At 43.6% G+C, this 20373-nt stretch overlaps 1 protein-coding gene across 1 annotated transcript in view; it reads right to left on the bottom strand.

Moving 5' to 3' along the window:
• Positions 1–20373, bottom strand: part of Gabrb3 (gamma-aminobutyric acid (GABA) A receptor, beta 3) — a 59516-nt gene that overhangs the window by 30631 nt on the left and 8512 nt on the right. The window contains exons 2-3 of the mRNA XM_005410413.2: positions 6523–6605; positions 3307–3444 (exon numbers count right to left, since the gene is read on the bottom strand). Of these exons, the coding sequence (XP_005410470.1) occupies positions 3307–3444; positions 6523–6605 (221 nt within the window). The remainder of the gene's footprint in view (positions 1–3306; positions 3445–6522; positions 6606–20373) is intronic.

Here is a 20373-nt window from a genome sequence, read left to right as displayed (position 1 = left end):
AACTGATCGCTGATGAATGTACTACATTTGGATAGAAAGAAAAAGAAGAGGTAGCAGGAAGAGAAGGAGAAGGAGGAGGAGAAGAGGAGGAAGAAGAGAAAAATATAAAACAGGAGCGAAAGTTGAGAAATAGAATGCAGAAGTGATCGACGGTGGGAGGGATAAAGAATTAATGGGGAGAACTAAACTGCAGGTTTCAGGAACTAATCTGAAGAAGAGCGGATGAGGTTAGGGACCTCTGCAGCAGATAAGGCGCAGTGCCGAAGCATAGGGCTGAGGGACGGCTATGGATGACTTCTGGTCATTAGATTAAGAAATTCATGTGCTCAGAGTTAGGATTCAGGGACTTCTAATCCCCATGTCAGCTTTGGAAACCTGTACAACACCACAGCTCATCCGCAACACATTAATGCAGGACTGCAAAGGAGAGGGGCGTGTCAGTGCTACAGTCATCCGGGCACTGCAGACTTTGTCTGCCATACCAACACTGTGGATTGTACCACTTTTTGTTAAAAGTTTACGTATTTATGTTTTAGGTAAGAACTATTATAAGATGAATGTGTGGGGGCTGGGGATGTAGCTCAGCGGCACAGCGCCTGCCTGGCAAGTGCAAGGTCGTGAGTTCGGTTCCCGGTACCAGGAAAAAAAAACAACAAAAAAAGATGAATGTGTGGAAGTATGGAAAATTATCACTTAAAGCTTATAAAGCCTACTTTGGGAAATCTTTATTAAAAATATGTCAGGGGCTCCTATGAATGAGGAGCCTTGGGAATTAACGTCTGTCTTCACTATTCTATCTTTGCTTTGTAAATTTGGTCAAATCATTATCCCTACCATTTTATAATTTTTTACTTATGTGCTTGGAATGGAACCCAGAACCTCATACTTGCTAGGCCAGCATTCTACCACTCAGCTACATCCCCAACCCCTCATTTCTTAGATTTTAAGTGACTGAATTTATCAAATATTAGTCTCCCAGGTACATTACTGAATAAATGTTTTAAAGGTTGTAGTTGAAGTTAGAGTAATACGGTCTTGCTTCATTTTCTTTGGAGTTCCAAGTGAGTGGAAACAATTTCTCCAAAAGGTATTTATTAAATCTTCTTTGGAACTAATTATTTTTTTATAAAATTTCACTTAGTTGGTTCTTCCATGTGTTAGAACACGGTTATAGAGCACGCTTCCCTCTTTATGACAAAGGTATATTTAATTTCTATCCAGGGCCAAACAGGCTTCTTCAACATGTGATATTTTAGTGCATTAAACATCTGAGTACATAATGTCATTCATTTACATATGATCTGTTTTGCAGAAAAGATTCATTTGGTTATGTACTTGGTAATACTGGCTAAATTTCCTCTCTAATCCAATAGCCATTCATCTTGAGGTGATATAGTGAGTGGAGTGGACCCCGGGGTTTGATTGTAAAATATGTTAATGTGAAGAAGTTCAAGCCATTTCTTCACGTATGGGTATATTAGGACGATTTTAAAGGCCAAACTCTTTGAAGATTAGAGGGTTCTACATGTGAGTGACGGGAAATCTCATGCTATTCCCGGCTGATACTGGTCTCAGGACATGCTAGAAGAAGATAGGATGGTGCATCCTGATGGCCCAGTGGCTCTGCAAAGAGCTTAAACCCTCCTCCACACCTGCTGCGTGGATTTTCCCTGGCCAGGCTTGACATGTGTCCCACTGTACACCTGTTCCCAGACAGAGACAGCCCTAGAGAGAGTTGGATTTCAGAAGGCCATGCTCAGTGGCTACAGAATCCCAGGGGAGTCAAGCCCTGCACAAGCTCCTCCGCACACTTTTTGATGAAGCTGCATGAATGTGAACTAAGACTCTGTGCCAACACGCTAGTGGGTGGGACTGCCATATCCTAGACGGAGCAGTAAAGGCGTGACCCTGCCCTGCGAAGATGCTGCCCCTGTGTTCTGGGCAGACCTTTGGCACACAATGCTTTGCAGCATGGGGCGGTTTATACCCCAGGTTAGATGTAAAAGTCACTTATTCCATGCACCACAAGACAGTTTTCTTGCTGTAGGACACTATTCTGTAATGCTAACCTTGAGTTCCTGCTGTCTGTCTCTCCCTGGCCATGAGGGGTGGACACCTGAGTAGGTCCCCCACAGAGACTGGGGCATTCGCAGCACCTCTCGAAGCAGAGGATGAAGCAACACTGCGTGGAAACAGGCCTGGTTAGGCTCTGTCTCTACATCTCACATGCGTGGGCTCACGGAGGCTGGAGTGCAGAGGAGCGATGCTGATGACAGCCTCGACGCCATGTCTGCTCACTCAGTGACGACCGCCACAGTGTCGGACTGTGGCGAGGAGGGGCAAGGACGGGGACAGGTCCCCCTGAGGCACTGCGGAGACGCAGAGCAGCCACCTGACACAGCCTGCGGAGCTCTTCTGGGTAGAGCAGTCAAAAGGGCTTCTAGAAAAAGTGGAACCTAGATGATCAGAGCTGGCTGGGGAAAACAGAAGCAAGTGGTTGGGTCAGGAGCCCTCCTTGTCCAGGAGAGACAGCAGAATGCCTGTTTTATGCGTGTGGTCATAGGCCAGGGCCAGGTCCTCCCCAGCGACTGCTCGAGTGCAAAAGCAGCTCCGGCGTCATTTAGCATCCCCATCCCCAAGTCTGTGCATTTGGCAATGCCTTAGAACTCACACAGCGCCAGGCACGGCGTTCCCTGTGAAGACAAAGCTACCGAGCAAGCGAGGCAAGTCATATAACACACAGCGCTGCCACTTTGTAAAACCTCGGCAAGAACAGACAGAAGAGCAGAAAACACCATCTTACTCTTATAACAACTGCAGCAAGAATGACAGGAAGCCCAGGCCAGGGCCACCTTCACCAGATACGATCCCAAGGTGGCCGTGTTCAAAGGGCAAGGCAACTGTCACAGCCTTGGTGCCTGGACCATCGAGGCTGACGTCCAGCTGGAGTTGGGGGAGGTGGCCAGCTCTGGGAGGAGAGCACCGTCTCCCCTAGTCTCTCTCCTCCATCCTGCCTGACACCCACTGAGGGCCTCTTGTCTGCCCAAGGATGTCATCAAACATCGGCTGGCTACACTCGTGCTCACTCTTTCACCTTCAGTGACATTCCCCAGGGAGTATCTCACTCTAGGAGGTCCTGCCTATCCATCCAAGCCTCTCGGTCCCCTTTAGACGTGGAAGAAAGGCTTGGTATTAACCGAGCTACTGATCACGGTGCCTCTGTGAGCGGCCAAGCAGTCCACAGAGAAACCACCAGGCCTGTCCAGCCAGCGCCCTCATGGAAGTGGGAGTGGACGCCCAACTCACCTGTGGCAAAGACAACGTTCCTCGAGACCAGCCGGTGCTCCACAATGGAGAACTGCGGGAGCTCAATCCTCTCCACTCCAGTGACGGCCTTGTCCCCGCCACGCCAGTAAAACTCGATGTCGTCTGTGGTGTAGCCATCTACCGGGAAGAGAAGCAGGGACGCGGAGGCCGTGAGACACCGCCGTGCTTTACAAATGCACAGCTACGAAAGCTCCCCTTCATAAACTGGAAGTAATGGCTTTGCCCAACTTGGAAGCTTTGCAGAGGTACTCATGTATGAAAGGCATCTGCAGAGAACTAACTTGTACATGTTCTTGCCTTGCTCGTGCTGTGGGATTTACACTGCACTGATCTTGAGAAGTAGAAAGACAGGGGACACGGAGGCTTTTACCAGAGTTTGGTTTGCAAAGGACAACCTTAGGATTGGCCCAGACTTCATGCCGAAGTGAATTTAAAACACATCTCAATGGCAAGGATTAAGATGGGAGGAAGAGGAGATGATGGGACAAATGTGAAGACTCTGGAGCACAGCTCTTCCCAAGTGCTATCAATACGTCGCACAATAGGGAGAAGTTAACCAACCAACGGTTGATCACACGGCTCTCAAAGCAAAATAGTGGTGTCCTTGCATGTTCAGAGGATTTCATGGGTTCCTTCCTTCTAAGGTTTAACACTCTTAGAAGGGCCTTTGGTGGGACACTCCTGGCCCCGAGGAACTGGGGCTCGTGATACCATCAGAAAAAAGGCAGCAATCAGCCAGACTACAGCTCCAAAGCCAGCTCCTGGTGCAGTGCTCCAACTCACTTGGTAATTAAGCCAGTGCTCCCTGAGAATGAATGTTTGCCCCGGACAATGAAGACCCATGTTATCTGTAACAGCCAGGTGTCTCCTTGGAGATCAGGCCAACCTTTTAAATTAAGATAAACTAAAACATAAATCTAAAGATATGTCTTTGATATAGTAGACTTTTGCATTTGAGCATATCTACCAAAAAGGCAGACAGTCAGAAATGTCTGACAGGAGACAAAGGGAGCAAGCCACTGGACACACGCCCCTCAGCTGATGCCACTCCCAGCGCCCTGGCTGTCCTGACTGTGAATCGTGATGCTTGGATCTACTCCGCTCCCTGTGTGCCCCTCACCGCCCACTCTTGCCTGGCAGCCCTGACAGTCTTTAATAAAACACATGCCTCGACGCCAGGCCTATGCTTGAAACCCTCCAACATTTCCCAGGGCAGTTGGCAAAACAAGTCCCCAGCCCTTACAGGAGTGGCCCGTGTGCCTGTGCTCCCTGCCCCTCACCCAGTGGCCCAGCCTCACTGGCCTCCTCCCACGCCTCAGACCAGCACCCTGCTCCCAGGCCTTCAGTGCCTCCAGATCTTCCCTGGGCTCATTCTCCCTCACCTTTTCATCTAAATAGACGAAGGTTTCCCACAGAAACCCTCCCTGAGACCCCTCCTCTAATGAACCCCCCCCCAATCTCCGACAACTCTTATATCAGGCTTTGCTTCCTTCAAACCATCTGTCACTACTCATTTCCGGTCTGTTTGCTGCCTTCCCTGGAACATAAGCTCCATGCAGATGGGCACTTGGTCTGACTTCCCTCTACATCCTCATACTTACCATACTGCCTGCATAGGAGCCGGGCTGCAGCTCAGTGCAGCAGCACATGCCTCGTACAGACAAAGCCCTGGGCTTGACACCCAACAACAACAAAAGGGAGTGTCTGCACAGAGCTGAATCCAGTACCCATTTGCTGGATAAATTCCTGGAGCAATGAACTTGCCCTCAGACCAGGAAATAAAGCCACACCATTTTATTCTCCATTCCCAGTGCAGAGATATGAAGACTGAGACTACCGGGAAACTGGGAGAAGCCCTTTTCGCACACACGTTTGAAGCATGGATCATGTGCAGGGCAGGGCCTTGTCTGATGGAAGACCTTCCTGCTCTTCTCCTCCACTGCACGCATCTCACCTCCACAGAAGCCACACTCTCAGAAGCCGCCACGTGTTCCGGCAGTGAAAACAGACACTGTTTCCTTACTTAGACCCCAGATGTGCAGTCCTGAAAGTCTCGAGGTCTCGTTGGAGCTGTGCCCTGTGGCCTGGGAATTTAATCCACCTAACGCCCAGCATAGCCTTCCATCTGTTGGGAAGTCATTATCTTTCCCCTGAGCCCTTCTCCCTGTGGTGAAGGTCTCCAGATGATTCCATTACGCTCACGTGACAGGGGTTTATGTCCCTCGTCTTGGGAAGCCAGGGCCCAGAAAACAAGACGTCGTGTGGAAGAGACGGGACAGCGGTCGGCTCCGGCCGAGACCTGGACACCAGCCTCCCCCCACCTTCTGTCTCGGCACGCGTGTGCGGGGGACACGTCCCTCTCACACCACGTCAGGTGGCCCTGCACAGGCCAGCTCACCCGGCCGCCAGAACCTCGGGATGAGAGCTGACAAGCCTGAACCCGCGCTGCCCAAGATAAGCCAGTCTGTAATGGGTCAAAATCAGCAACAAAACCGGCAGCAGCACCCTGTTATGCCTCGAAGTGCGGCTCAGGCAGGAGGGACATCTGCTTGTTAGCCGGCCGAGATGCAGCTCTTGTCCCTCCTGTAGAAGTACTCAGCACCGAATTATCAATCAACCATCTGAATACTCCTCAGATTGAAGAAAATTGCTGAGATGCGCAATGGCCTGCTTGTAAAGCTGAGGTCCTGATGGAAAACGAGTTTTACGCTGACTGTCCAGGGTCCCAGCGGTGCTGTCACACATGCGTGAGGAAACACTGTACCGAAATTGCATCTCGTGTTTGCTGTCTTCCTGCTGAATGGCCTGGGATGGGGCGCATTTATTTTCTCGTGTCTCAGCCTGGCACATGGGCCCTCTTCACCAGCTTACAGTAAAGAATTCGTTTGTACCGAATGTCACTCTGTCTCTATCTCTCTCCCTGTGTGTTCCTGTTTCTTTCCGTTTCTTCCTCTCCTCTCTCTTACCTCTTTGTCTATCTCTGTCTGAGTCTGTCTCTGTCTAAACCTCTCTCCTTTCTCCCTTCCCTCCCTCTGTTATGAGACTGAAATTTGCAAACTGGAGTTAAACCTCTAATTTCTAAGACAGTGAAAAACGTATGTTGAGAACATCATCAGTGCCTGGGAGAAGCTGCTAAACAACAACAAGAACGAAACACAAAGTGGAAGAGAAAGAAACCCAGGTGCAGATACACACAGCTTTCGATTTCCAGAGTGCAGTTCTGCTCATCCAGTGGGTACCTCCGCAGGTCCATCATGCAGGCTGCCGTGGTGGTGATCCTGCAGCAAGAACAGGGAAGAGGTCAGCGTGGCTGAGCAGCGCAGCAGGGAAACTGCTTCTACACAGACCACCGGCTCTCCCACTCAGACCACCCCCCAAAGCACACTGACAAAATACCTTCCCCACTACACACTGTGAGATGTAAGTAAGAAACTCCCTGAGTATGCTAGAAACCAGCTTGATCAAGAAAAACAATACAGAGGCTGGTATGGTGGCCCACACCTGTAAGTCAACACTTGGGAGGCTGAGGAGGGAGGTTAAGGCCAGCCTGAATGACCTAGTGAGACCTTGTCTCAAAACCAAAACAAAACTAAACAAAAAAGAATTAATACTATGCAGTATAACATCTTGAAATACATGCACATTGTGAAGCAGGTAGATTGAGATATTCACTATTTCACATAATTTTTTTGTGACAAGAACAGTTAAAGTCTATTCCCTTGGAAAATTTAAAGTACATGATACGTTGTTATTAATTACAGGTACTATGTTGTAACCCAAACTTTAAATCCTATGAAATTATTCCTGGCTTGTTGGTGTTGGAGAGTCAAGGGTTTCTCAGCAAACCCTTACCTTCAAATTTTGTTTGATCTCCTGGTCTACTGGATTTCTTATCTTTCTCATACAAATAGAACCAATGTTTAGGATGAACCAATCTGGTTAAAACTGAGTTCTCTGGTTCCCCATGTGAAGTGTTAAAGCAGTGCCATGCCACAAGCCTCACTTTGAAGCTCTGAACTAAGCTCCTGCTGGTTCTTCTATCATAATTGTCTGCAGACTAGATTCTAATACCCTAAGGCTTTCCACCATGCGACCATCTATTTTTTCAAAGAGAATATTTTGCTTCTCTGTTATTGATTATGAATCAAAACTCCATGAGTTAACTTCCCTTGGGGCCAGTGAAAGCCACGGAAAGAATTTAGATTTTGGACCAAAGACAGTTAAATTCCCCCAGGTAATGGATAAGCCAGGCAAACACTGGAAAGCAACACTTCCAGAAGTCAGTCCATTTCCTGCTATTTCTATGGCTTTGTCTGAAGGAAAGCTGCCCCCTCAAAACCACTGTTGAAAATACAGTAAGTGGACTTCCTTATTTCATGCCGCACATCTGTAGAATACCGTCCTTCCCTCCACTGTGGAAGCTCACTGCCCTGGGTCAGGACAGTTAATCAAGGACAGGTGGCCAGAGATCTATGGTGCGGTCGGAGCTAAAAGGCAGAACAGAGCTAAAAGGGCTTCTCGGTCATGAAAATAAATTAGACTGCAAAGGTAAGAGTGAACGTGACCACACACAAGGCCATGCTTTACGGCCTCAAGATGCTACGGTTTTCAAACTGGAGAGGAAAGGACGGAAAGAACCTAATAGAAGTAGAGGAAATGCAGAGTGGACAGAGGAGGAAACCGCAGTAGTTGCACCCTGTCCATGTCCCGGGGAGCAGCACCCCCCGGCCCTCACTCAGGAAGGGTGCAAGACGTGCCTGGCCAGGGGAGCAGCACCCCCCGGCCCTCACTCAGGAAGGGTGCAAGACGTGCCTGGCCAGCTCCACCCAAAGGTGGACTAAGAGTGCAGGCCTGAAAGCGCTTTCCCCTGGGGTTACTGGAGTCAGCGTAAATCTCCCTTCCCAGTCCCGTCTTTCCTGAAGTCCAGTGTCCCGGAGGCAGTGTGAGCCAGCCCTGCTCCCAGGGACACACCCCAGCCAGAAAGCTAAGCTCATGCAACTTCTGATGGGCTGGTCACATTTCACCTAAAAGAAGGTTCAGTGAAGCAGTGGAGGTCACTGGTATGTCCTCCGTCAGCATCTGGCTGGGCACCATGTGGAGAAAAGTTTTCTTTTTTTCAGAGTTGAAAGAAGCAGTAAGGGAAACTGTCAACATACTCAGAAAATAAGGGCCGATGTAGACCCCTGTATATGAACAGCGCGCATCTGCCCAGAAGACAGATTGTGTATGACCCAACCCATGGGGCAAGCGTGCTCTTTCCAAACTTCACAGCACTTGCAACTGTCCTAGAATCGAGAAGTGCGTTATGCCTATCATCCAGAACCAACACATGGCTCTTTGGCCTATTTTTCTATAGCACCTTACTTGCTGGCGACCTGAAATCCCAGCCTCACACTTTCAAATTCTGGCATGCTTCACAACAGACTGACAGCTCCACATCCACATAAAATATCTAAAAGCCAAACTTAGACTCAAATTCTGCTGAAATTATGACATTCTATGAAGAAGAGAAAATGACCTTCAATGGAAATGTTCAAACTTAAATTTTCCTGTGTGTTTTGGCACCTATTCCTGTGAAGTGACTTAAAAATTAAGATTACTATTTCTCATTTGGTTTTGTATTTGCCAAACCAACCCTTAACATACAAACACACACATGCACACCACACATGCACATACGCACACACACATGTGCGCATGCATACTCACAAATAGGGAACACCATGTGCATCAGTCTCACACTTACAGTGATATCACGGAGCGTGCTTCATGGAATTGGGGGGACGGAGAAGCTAGAATCAGTGAAAGACTGTCCTCTTCTCACAAATGACTAAGGTTTTCCTCCACGGTTAGGATTTGTCGAGGTCTCTTCATTTTGGTGTAACACTGACCATAAAACGGAACCCTTTCTCTACTCGCTTGAAGAACAACACAGAGACATATACTCCCTGCACCTGTTCTTTTGGAAGAAACATGTAGGCAATCCTGCCAGTCATAGAAGAGAGGCACAAAAGCCCACTCAGGCTCCAAGGGAGGCACACAGGTAACAACCGGAAGAAAGAACAGGGTCTATGGGGCCACCAAGGCAGGAAGGCACGAGGAGGGGAGACACGTGGAAGCAGAAGCAGAGGTCTCACAGGCGTTCTGCATGCCGGAGTCACTCCCTGAACCACAGAGCCCTCGTCCAAGCTGACCAAACTCCTGCAGCTTGGAGAGCAGACTTTCTGCATGAGATGAGTGAAATTCATAAGAATGAGACTTGTCAGAAATCACTTGTCAGAAAGGTGGAGGAATCCTACAGACGGAGAGCTTGAGCCCCCTGAATAGATACTGTCCAAGGGCAGATAAGCCACAGCAGCATCTGGGCTCGATTTGTGTAACCCTGCCACTTGCACATGCACTCTACATTGCCTGCAGTGCATGCCACGTCCACAGTGCTCTGTGATTTCACAACTCCACTCTCATTTCTCAGTGACACTGATTGACCCAACAAGCTGGCATCGAGCATGACTGCTGCGAGTCGCTGCAGTATCACTCCTGAGTAGACCCTCTTTCAGGTGCTTCTTTTCTGTTTTTTGATTAAGGGACAACAGGGTTTAGAGTCTCTATGGTTGCGAGATATGCTGTTAGAAAACCGGAAAGAGATGTGGCCACGTGGTAGAAAAAGTAGTGGTGCTGTCTGTGCCTTTTCTTTACAAATATGCATACTTTGAGGAGGCTGGAAGTGGAAAGGAAAACTAAAACACCCAACCAAACAAAAGATATCAACAGACAGATGGAGAGAGAGAGACAGAGAGAGAGAGAAAGGAGAGAGACAGACAGAGTCAGAGACAGACAGAGACAGAGAGAGAGTAGTAAAGAGCATAAGCCTGAACAACACTTCTGGGATGGCCACTTTGTCCTGTCTCTGGCCAGGGCACTACCTGGTCATATCTGTACTTCACACAGGGTTTCAGTGCCTGCTCAGTATCCAGTGCTTACACACACACACACACACACACACACACACACACACACCCCTAATCTCATAAAACCACAGGACAGATGTATTATTCTTTGCATTTTTCAGATGCACAAACATGGCTGAGAAAGAATAAACAGCCTGGATGTGTTCACGGTGCCCCTAGAAGGCAGACACAGCATTCGGACTGAGGCAGATTGAATTCTACACTCCGCCTTTGACATCTCCTTTTACCTTACAGAGAACAAAGTGTATCCAACTCTTCAAGGCCTGCTTGGGGAGTGGGGTCCTTGTCTCAAAGTGAAGGTAGAGAAATGTAGGTAGGTGATAGATGACCGAGAGGACAGTGATGTGAATACAGATACACGTGGATCACATGCACATATGTCAATAGTATTCTCACTCTATAGATGAAAAACTGGAAATATGAGTAAAGAAGGGTAATAAATGTTCTACATACTATTTCTGCAATCACTATAGTGACCTTTACTCCTATTTCTCACTATTCTAGAATAGTTTATGAGCTCATCCCACCCTTATGAACAATACATGACTAAAGAAATGTTTAAGAGTTAAATGTATGAAAAAGCAAAGAATAAACTAGATTCTAAGGAGGACACTCCCCAGTATGTATAAAGTCCTCTTATGAGATACCTGGTGATTCCCCACCGGTGATTCTGCCTCCACACTAGCAAGGCCTGAGCCAAGCCAGTGTGTATCTGTGGCTTTTGGTGTGTTGAGAGTTTTGACTTTACCTCAATTATGTCAAGCTTGTGGAACATAGCTCAGCATCAGCACTTCTATTTTTAAATATCCACCAATTTAAGAATCATAATAAGGCCAGATGCAGACTTTTTGTGTCATTGCACAAATAGAGATTTCTCACTAGACCCCTTTTGGGAGCTGCTGTGGACTCGTCGCTGTGGGCTGGTGAAGGATGTGTTTACTACCACAAATGCTGGTCTGAAAAGTCAGCTTGTGGCCCAAGTGCAAAAGGAGTCCCTGCTGGTGTTGCAGAGAAAGGGTTACTGTAGGTGGAGTCTGCAATTCAGCAGCAATGTGCATAATCTCCTTCATCATTTGCATGATCTTTCAATTTACCATAGGTAACCAGAGAGGACAGTTTAAATTCCAATGTGAGTATTCATTCTGATGTCTCTGGCTGACCACTGCAATGCAAGGTCCTAGACTGTCTGTCTCAGAGGCCTCCACATCCAAAGTGTCCTGGACCCCGTTATCTCTCCTCTCCTCAGCCCATCTCAGCGCTTTCATTTCATTCAGCACCATCTTCAGAGAGGAGCATCATCCATTTCCTGACTCACTGGCCCCTCAGCTACTCCCATGTGACCCTGTGATAACAGGGCTGGGACACAGCCATTTCCTCCTGGCCTCAAAGGGGGCAGCACACTTCGAGTACCTGATAAATACACACAGCAAGTAACCCATAAATACACGTGGTGAATACCCCATAAATGCACGTGGTCAGTACCCCATAAATACACATGGTCAGTACCCCAAATACACATGGCAAGTACCCCATAAATACACATGGTCAGTACCCCATGAATACACACAGCAAGTACCCCATAAATACATGTGGTCAGTACTCCGTAAATACACATGGATAGTACCCCATAATATACATGGTCACTACCCCATAAATACACATGGCAAGTATCCCATAAATGCACACAGTGAGTACCCCATAAATATACATGGCCAGTATCCCATGAATACACACAGCAAATACCCCATAAATACACATGGTGGGTATCCCATAAATACACATGGTCAGTACTGCATAAATACAAGTGGCAAGTACCCCATAAGTACTCACTGAACAAATGATTTTGGAGATTTAAGGACCATGGATGATCTGGTCAAGATGTTTTGATGAGCACTCTCTGCTTTAACGGTGAAGTATTTTCTGAGTTCTTTAAAGAACACCCCTCTCACGGAACCAAGGCCTTCACACTGAGCGACACACCAAGACCTTGCTAAATGTTTTATCTGACGACAAGGTCTCACTGAGTGACTCAGAATGAGTTTGAACTTGCTCTCCTCCCGGCTCAGCCTCTGAGAGCAATCTCTCCGAGTGTGGTGGGGTTACAGGTGTGCGCTAACATGCCCCACTTTTCTGTGAATTCTTATGCAGAAGAATTAAATTCTTATGTGCAGAATACAATCCTGCAGAATTCAATAACCAAAGAACTGCAGCCTGCAAAACTGAATTCTGCGTCAACACCCGGAACTTTATGGTGTTCGTTGCAACGAGGACCCCAGTGAATGTGCCTCTGGGGCCTCAGGGTGCTCTGATCACAGCCTTGGCAAACTCACTGGCCCTTGGGACAGTTGACTCCTGGCTGGCCCTCAGGAGGTCTGGGTGTTCAAGAACTCTGGGCGAGAGTTGTGCTAGGACCAAGAACAGCGCCGAAGGCAGGCTACTGCGTCATGGGGAGCCAATCAGCTCTCCGCAGTTGCTCCTCAGCCACAGGAGCTCATCCTAGCTCCTCGCTCCCCAGGTACCAGGTGTACTGGGTGGTGGAGGCGGCTATCGTTTTTCCCAGAAAAGGAACCTGAGTGCTAGAATTAAGCACCTAACTCATAACTCAGACCAAGCATTTTTTTAAGTAAGAGATGATGGATGAATTTGGCCAACATCTCAGTTGTGTCAGTGTTTGCTTTGCTTTACAAACACACTGAGAGAACTGTCTGAGGACCTTGCTAAGGAGAGTGCAGAGGACGCTGCTGAGAAAATCCCTACAGTAAGTGATCACAGCCCAGGCCCTCCCTTCCCAGGGTCCTCTCTTCAGCCTGGCTGAAGATGCTGACTCCCTGTCTCTAACTGCAGGCCAAGTCTGTGACTTGCTTTACCCGACATGGGCAAAAGTAACAGTTTGGCAACCCAAACTTAGACCACCGAAAAGACATTTATTTCTATTCTCCTCTTTTGCCTGTGCTGTGAGAAAACACGATGAGGATGCTGGTCCTAGAAAAAGAATGGGAGAGTAGCAGGATTGAGGCCCCTGCTCACCTTACCAGAGCCTGCCCTGGTGAGCCAGTGGGACACTCACACCCGCCCTGTGAATGAGGCCACCAGAGATGCCCAGTAATCACCCCGACACACCCGCTATGGGCACTTGTTACTCTACGCACTGGGGCTCTCTAGTTGTTTGTTATGCAGAACTGCTTTAGCAATAGATAACAGATACAACAGTTACCACAAGTCACTGGTGAGCAGAAATTATCTGAGAACTGTGTTGTCCAAAATGGTAGCTGCTTAGGCATATGTGACAGTGTATGCTTAAATTTTAAATTAAATTATTAAGCTAAATGAAGACTTCAGTTTCCCTGATGCAGTAGCCACTGTCCAAGTGCTCAATAGCAACCTATGGCTGGTTGATAGCTACTGTATCATGCAGACTATAGACTGTCTCCACCAACGTCACAAAGTCAAAGCAATAGCTCTCTCGCTCGCTCTCTCTCTCTCTCTCTCTCTCTCTCTCTCTCTCTCTCTCTGTTGCTCTAGCTTCAAGAAATTTAACTCTCTGTATGAAAGTGGCTGATGGGATACAACCTATGTTGGAGATCCAGCACCTTGAAAGAAATTTCCATAGTTAGAGGGAACCCTGCACGCTGGGTTGGCAGATGTCACTCAGAAGTCTTCATGATGTTCTACACTGAGTCTGACTTCACGCCTAGCAAAGAGAAAGATTTACCCTAAGTAAATGGGAATTAAGCAGAAGGAATGGAACACAGTCATATGATCTTCAGATTTATGTTATAAACGCGAAAGCTTCCACTGTGAAACTGGGATTGACAGGGCCCACAATAACACACCCATTTTATTGGCAAAAAATCACTTCATCTCCATGGCTCTGTCCTCCCAAGGATGAACATATGAATCACTATGGAAACACAAGTCTAAAGTTGAAAAATGTGAAGGTATGTCTGGGGATCAACAGTTTCAGTGGACAGGGCCTCTTTCAAACCAGAACAGGGAAGCATAAGAATGAATAGCCAGTGTAGGGCATTGCTGATGCAAGTGTGGAACTGAAAAATGTCAAAAACAGTGGCACTGACACTGCCGAAAGACATTTAGTAACACGAACTGCTTCCTAAATTGTAATGGGTACACAAGTCACAGCGAGAGCTTGTTGAAATCCAGAATCTGAGCCAAAGTGTGTAGGGTGGGCCCACAAACCCGTGTTTCCCAGATGATGTCCCTAAGTGCTGGTACTGAGCCTTGGAACCACCCTTGGAATAGAAAGAAGATGGCAAACTTTAAAAACCTGCTCCAAAGCACAGAGAGATAACAAAACTTTGAAAACAATATTGATATAAAGGAGAGAGAATGGGAAAGTAATTGACCTTTACTAGACCGAGCAAAAACCAGTAGCATCAAAGTCAGCAAGTCAAAATTAAACATAAAAAAAGGAAACCAATTTTAAATGGAATCAAATATACACAACACTAGCTGTCATTTTCACAACTTCTACGTGTACGAGTCAGCAGCATTCAGTACATTCACACGGCTGGACACCTGTCAGCAAACATCAAAAGGGAGACTCGCTATCCAGCAGACACTTCTCACGCCCACCGTCCCCAGCCTTTGGGAATCTCTTCTCTACTTTGGGTTGCTATGAACTGACCTGTTCCAGGTACTTCATACAAAGCAGGATTATAGGATATTTGTTCTTTTTTGCCAGACTTAGTGCACTTATTATATTGTTTTCAAGAGTCATCTACATTGTAGAATATATCAGAACGCACCTCTTTTGAAGATTTACTAATAGTCCATTTTGAACTATCCATTCAGTAGTGGACACCTGTTTCACCTTTTGACTCTTGCACATAATGCCGTCATGAAGACTAAAGACCAAACGTCTTTCTGAGTCCCTTTTGCTTCTCTTGGTGTATATGTAGAAGTGCAGTAGCTGATCACATGGTAGTTCTGTTTAAATTCTGAAGAACCACCATACCGCTTTCCATAGTGACTGAGCCATGTTATTCCCACCAGCAACTTCTAAGGGTTCTAGTTTTTCTACTTTGCCAACACTTGTTTTTCATTCCCCTTAAAAAAATGATAGTCACCCTAATGCGTATGAAACAGTGTCTTCTTATGATTTTAGTTTTTATTTCCTTGAAGGCCATTAACATTGAATATCTTTTCATGTGTTTATTGGCCACCTATAAATTTTCATTGGAAGAATGTATGTGCAAATCTTTTGTCAATTTTTAAAATGAGTCGTTTTTAATTGTTAATTTCTAAGAGATCTTCATATATTCTTATTATAGCTCCTTATCGGATATAGGATTTACAAGTTTTTTCCATTTTGCAAGGTTTTCTTATAGGAATTCTATAGTTTTAGCTCTTCAGTTTATGTCTTTGGTCTGTTTTTAGTTAATTTTTGTATACGGTATAAGCTAAGGGTTTAACATCTTTCTTTTTCATGTGCATATCCAGTACTTCCCAGCACGGTTTGTTGAAAAGATTACTCAGTATCCATTGAGTAGTCTTGGCACCCTTATCAAAAACCATTTGACCATATATGCCAGGATTTATTTCTGAGTTCTTTATTTTATCCCACTGGATTTTTTTTGAATGTTTGGTATCCCCTGAGATTCCATATGAACTTTTAGGATTTTTTTCCATTTGTACAAAACAAAAGAAGCCACTAGGATTTTGGTAGGGATGGTGCTGAATCTGTAGACTGCTTTGGAAAATACTGTCATCTTAATATTGAATTTTCTAATCCATGAACACAAGATGCCTTTCTATTTACTTACATCTTTTAAGAGTTCTTTCCACAGTGTTTTATGGATTTCCATGTGCAAGTCTATGGGCTTCTCTGTGAAGTTTATTCCTAATGTTTTCATCTTTTTAGCTGCTACTGTAAAAGGAGAGGCTTTCTGAATTTCCTTTTTAGATTGTTCATTATTTGTAACAGAAATAAAACCTATTCCATTTGGTTGATTTTATATTTGGTGTTTTTTCTGAATTCAATTTTTAGGTATAATCTGTGTGCATGCATGTATAATCTTTGAGTTTTTTACATAGAATCATGCCATCTGTGAACAGGTAACTTTTTCACTTTCTTCCCAATTTGGATAGAAGACTCCAAACCAGGCATCTTCATAGCTTTTGTGGGAATTTTTTTATGGGAAAAAAAATTCAGTCTTTTACCATTGGCTATGATATCAAATTATGGGATTTTCAAGTACAATTCTATCATGTTTAGAAAGTTTCCTTTTATTCCTAGCTCACTGTATTTTTAACATGAAAGTCTGTTTAATTTAATCAAATATTTGGCCTGCATCAATTGAGATGCATATTTTTCCTTCACCATATTAATGTACTTATTAAGGTCTATGTTGCTGAGTTCAAATCTCTAATGTTTTGTGGATGCTGTCTGCATTATTATTGGTATGTGATTACTGGTCTGTGATTTTTTTTTTGATAACATTTTTGTCTGGCTTTGGATTTAGAGTAATGGCCTCTTGAACAATTAAGCAATCATTCTCTTCAACTTTTTTTGAACTTATGTTAAATAAATTTTATAAACTTATGTTAAATCTTTAAATGTTTGATAGAATTCACAAGTGATATCATGTGATATAGAGCTTTTCTTGTTGAGAAGTTCCTATTATTCATTTTCTTCATAATTCTGTTTCGGTAGGTTGTATATTTTTAGAAATTTATCCATTTCATCTCAGTTATCCATTTTTCTGACATATGATTGTTCAAAATGTAGTATTATGCACCTATTTATTCCTTTAAAATTGATAGTAATGTCCCTATTTTAATTTTTGACGAGTTATTTGAGCTTTTCTCAATCTAGCTAAAGGTGTATGACAAAATTTTAGTTTCATTCATTTTTCTACTCATGTTACACTATCTCTGCTTTATTTTTTATATTATTTCTTCTACATTTCAGATTTAGTTTTCTTTTCTCCTTTTAATTACTTAAAGTGGAAAGATAAGTCATTAGTTTGAGATTATTCTTTTCAATGTATGTGTCTAAAGGTATAAATGCTTCTCTTAACTCTTAGCACTTAGAAGTTTTGATATTATTGTAAAACTGCCTATTTTTCCTTTCAATTTTGTGGTTGTTTGTTTCATATGTTTCAGAGCTCTGATGTGGAATATATACATATTTATAGAGTTACATCTTCTTGGTGAACTGATCCTTTAATGTATAAGGTTCTTTTTTATGTCTTGTTACAATTTTTGACTTCAAGTTTATTTTATCTAATATTAGCACTACCACTTTGGATCTCTCTTGATTACTATTTGTATGGAATACATATGTCCAACTTTTCACTTTGAACTTACTTAGATCTCTGTTTACATCTGTATTTAGATGTGTTTACATTCACTTGTTTTTGTAGACAACACATAATTGCATCCCCTTTTATTTTTGACCCCTCTGCCAATATCTGAATTTTCATTGAATGGTTTAAACCATTTATGTTTAAAGTAATTACTGACAAGGAAGAACTGATTTTTGAAATATTGATATTTGTTTTCTGTTATGTCCTATAGTTTTTTTTTTCCCTCAGTTCTTTTATCTTGGCTTTCTTCTTTGTGTAGTTGATTATTTTTTGGTAGTAGAATAATTTAACTCTCTTCTCATTTCTTTGTTTTATGGTCTGCAGATATTTCTTTAAATTATCATGCTGATTATATTTAACATTCTAAAATTTTAACAATGTAATCTGTTTTGATATATAATCTCTAAATAACTCCCTACCCATTGTAGTGTTGATGCTATAAATTGTCTTTAAACGTTATATGCCCAGGGAAACCCACTTGGCCCCACTTCTGTCCCTCTCTTGGACATAAGCTTTCTTTCCCTCAATAAATATATCCTGCTTTTAACCTCCATTGTTCCTAAAATTCATTCTTTGATTTTAGAGAACACAAACTCGTCCCAGATATCATTCAGGCTTGGAGTTTTTATTTTCCTGTATCATATTGGAGGTCCCCACTGAGATCCTTGGATGGAGATTTAAAGCTACACTCCTACCCAAGATGAAAATGCCTGGTGTCTATTAGATAGGCCCTCTGGAGAATATCTCTGACCGCCCATCAACAACTACGACCCCTTTCAGCCTGAAGAAGCCAGAGCAGTTATCACCTGTTACTCCCTCACAGCAGTTCAGGTTACTTCTTCAGAGGGGACAATGTTATAGGCAGCTGAGTTAGCCAGAAATATTACAGTCAGACAGGGCCAGGCCCTCGAAGGAGCCAACTGAAAGACAAGATACCTTGTGAATGGAGACATTTGCTGTGGGCCAGACCTCAAGACAAAGGACTAAACAAATGGACCCACATACCTTCCTAGGTGTGAACATCAGGCACTGATATTCTAAATAGGTAGCAACCACCTTAAGGGTCACTGACCCAACCCCTTACAGTAAAATCCCCTGCTCTGTATTCATACCCGCTTGCTACTTGGCTCACTTCCCCATTTGATCCCAATTTAATCAATTTTACCTGAACAATTCCTTTTGGCTGACCATAGTTTTGTCCATTTTTCCCTTACCTTGGACCCACCTCACTTTGTCGTTTTGCTCTATAAAAGTCCGTAGAAAAGACGGAGTCTGGGGTAACCCACTTGGGCCCCTCTTCTGTCCCTCTCTTGGACAGAAGCTTTCTTTCCCTCAAAAAATGTATTCTCTCTTAAAAAAAAATTATATGCCCAACAACATGGATTTGTAAGTACTCTTACATACTTGTCTTCTGAATCATGTGTAGTTATAAACAAATATTGGATTTTATCTCTCTTTATTGGTGATATTACACCTTTGAGTTACCTTCCAGCACCCTTTCACTTCAACCTGAAAGACTCTCTTCTAAAATTTCTTTTAGAGCAGGTAGTAAAAAATAATCTCTTTTATCTCTTGGTTATTTGAGAGGATCTTAATTTCTCCTGATTTCTGAAGAATAGTTTGACAAATATAAAACTATCCACTGCTAGCTATTGTCTTTCAGTACATTAAATATATGATCTCTCCTCTGGCCTTCAACAGTTCTGAAAAAAATAGTATGACGTTCATTTTTTTGAGTATTCTTTATTTATAGTACATCACTTTTTTCTTGATACTTTCAAGATTTTCTCTTTGTTTCTGGTGTTCGAAAATTCTATTAGAAGGTGTCTCAGTATGCATTTCTCTAGTTTTATGCTAACTGGCATTCATTGAGCTTCTTGGATTTGTACACAGATTTTCCCATCAAATTTGTCAAGTTTTCAGTCATTATTTCTTTACAAACTCTGTCCCTTTCTCCCTCTCATTTCCTGGGACTCCTATAATGCATATTTTGATTACTCAGTTATAAGAAATTTAGGCTTTTTTCACTTTTATTTCTTTTTCTTGTTTCTCAAATTTAAAATTTCAATTGCCCTATTTGCAAGTTTCTGTTGATTCTTTCTTTTGCTTGCTCAGATGTGATGTTGAACCTCTTTAGTCAACTCTGAATTATAATTTTCAGCTTTAGAATTTTTCTTTGGCTCCTTTTCATAATTTTCATTCACTTACTTATTTTTAATTAATTTTTTACATGTAATTGTCCCATTTCCTTAATTCTTTGTCCAGGTTTTCCCTTTTTTTGAGAAGACGATCATTTAAAGTCTTTATCAGTTAGACATTAGATCATGTCTATGCCAACCTACTGTGTTTCTTTGAATTAAGCATGTTTTCCTCTTTCTTTGTATGCCTTCTGATTTTGTTTCTGAATACTGGAAATCAGATTTTTTAATTTTAATCAAGGTTTATTGCTTTTGAATTTAGTAATCTATTTGCTCTAAGATATTTCTAAACATTTTAAAAGATCATTCTTTGGTAAGTGAAATCAGTGACATTTCTGTTCACTTTACGTCAGCTGATGTTTTAAACACAGCTTTCTTTGAGTACCAAGAGCTTAAACAAACAAAAGCAAAACAAACACACAGCATTTCTCCACATTTTTGCAGATTAGTTACATGCTGGGGCATTGTGTAACCTCTTAGCTAGGCTTACTCTTAGTCCAAAGCAAAAATTTAGGGTCTTATGACTTCTTTTTTTTCTTTTTTCTTAATTGA

The sequence above is a fragment of the Chinchilla lanigera genome, unplaced genomic scaffold, assembly GCF_000276665.1.
Source record: "Chinchilla lanigera isolate Chin_1 unplaced genomic scaffold, ChiLan1.0 scaffold00132, whole genome shotgun sequence".
NCBI lineage: Eukaryota > Metazoa > Chordata > Mammalia > Rodentia > Chinchillidae > Chinchilla > Chinchilla lanigera.
The sequence above is the reverse complement of the archived record's forward strand: the minus strand, read 5'-3'. Positions and strand labels throughout refer to the sequence as shown.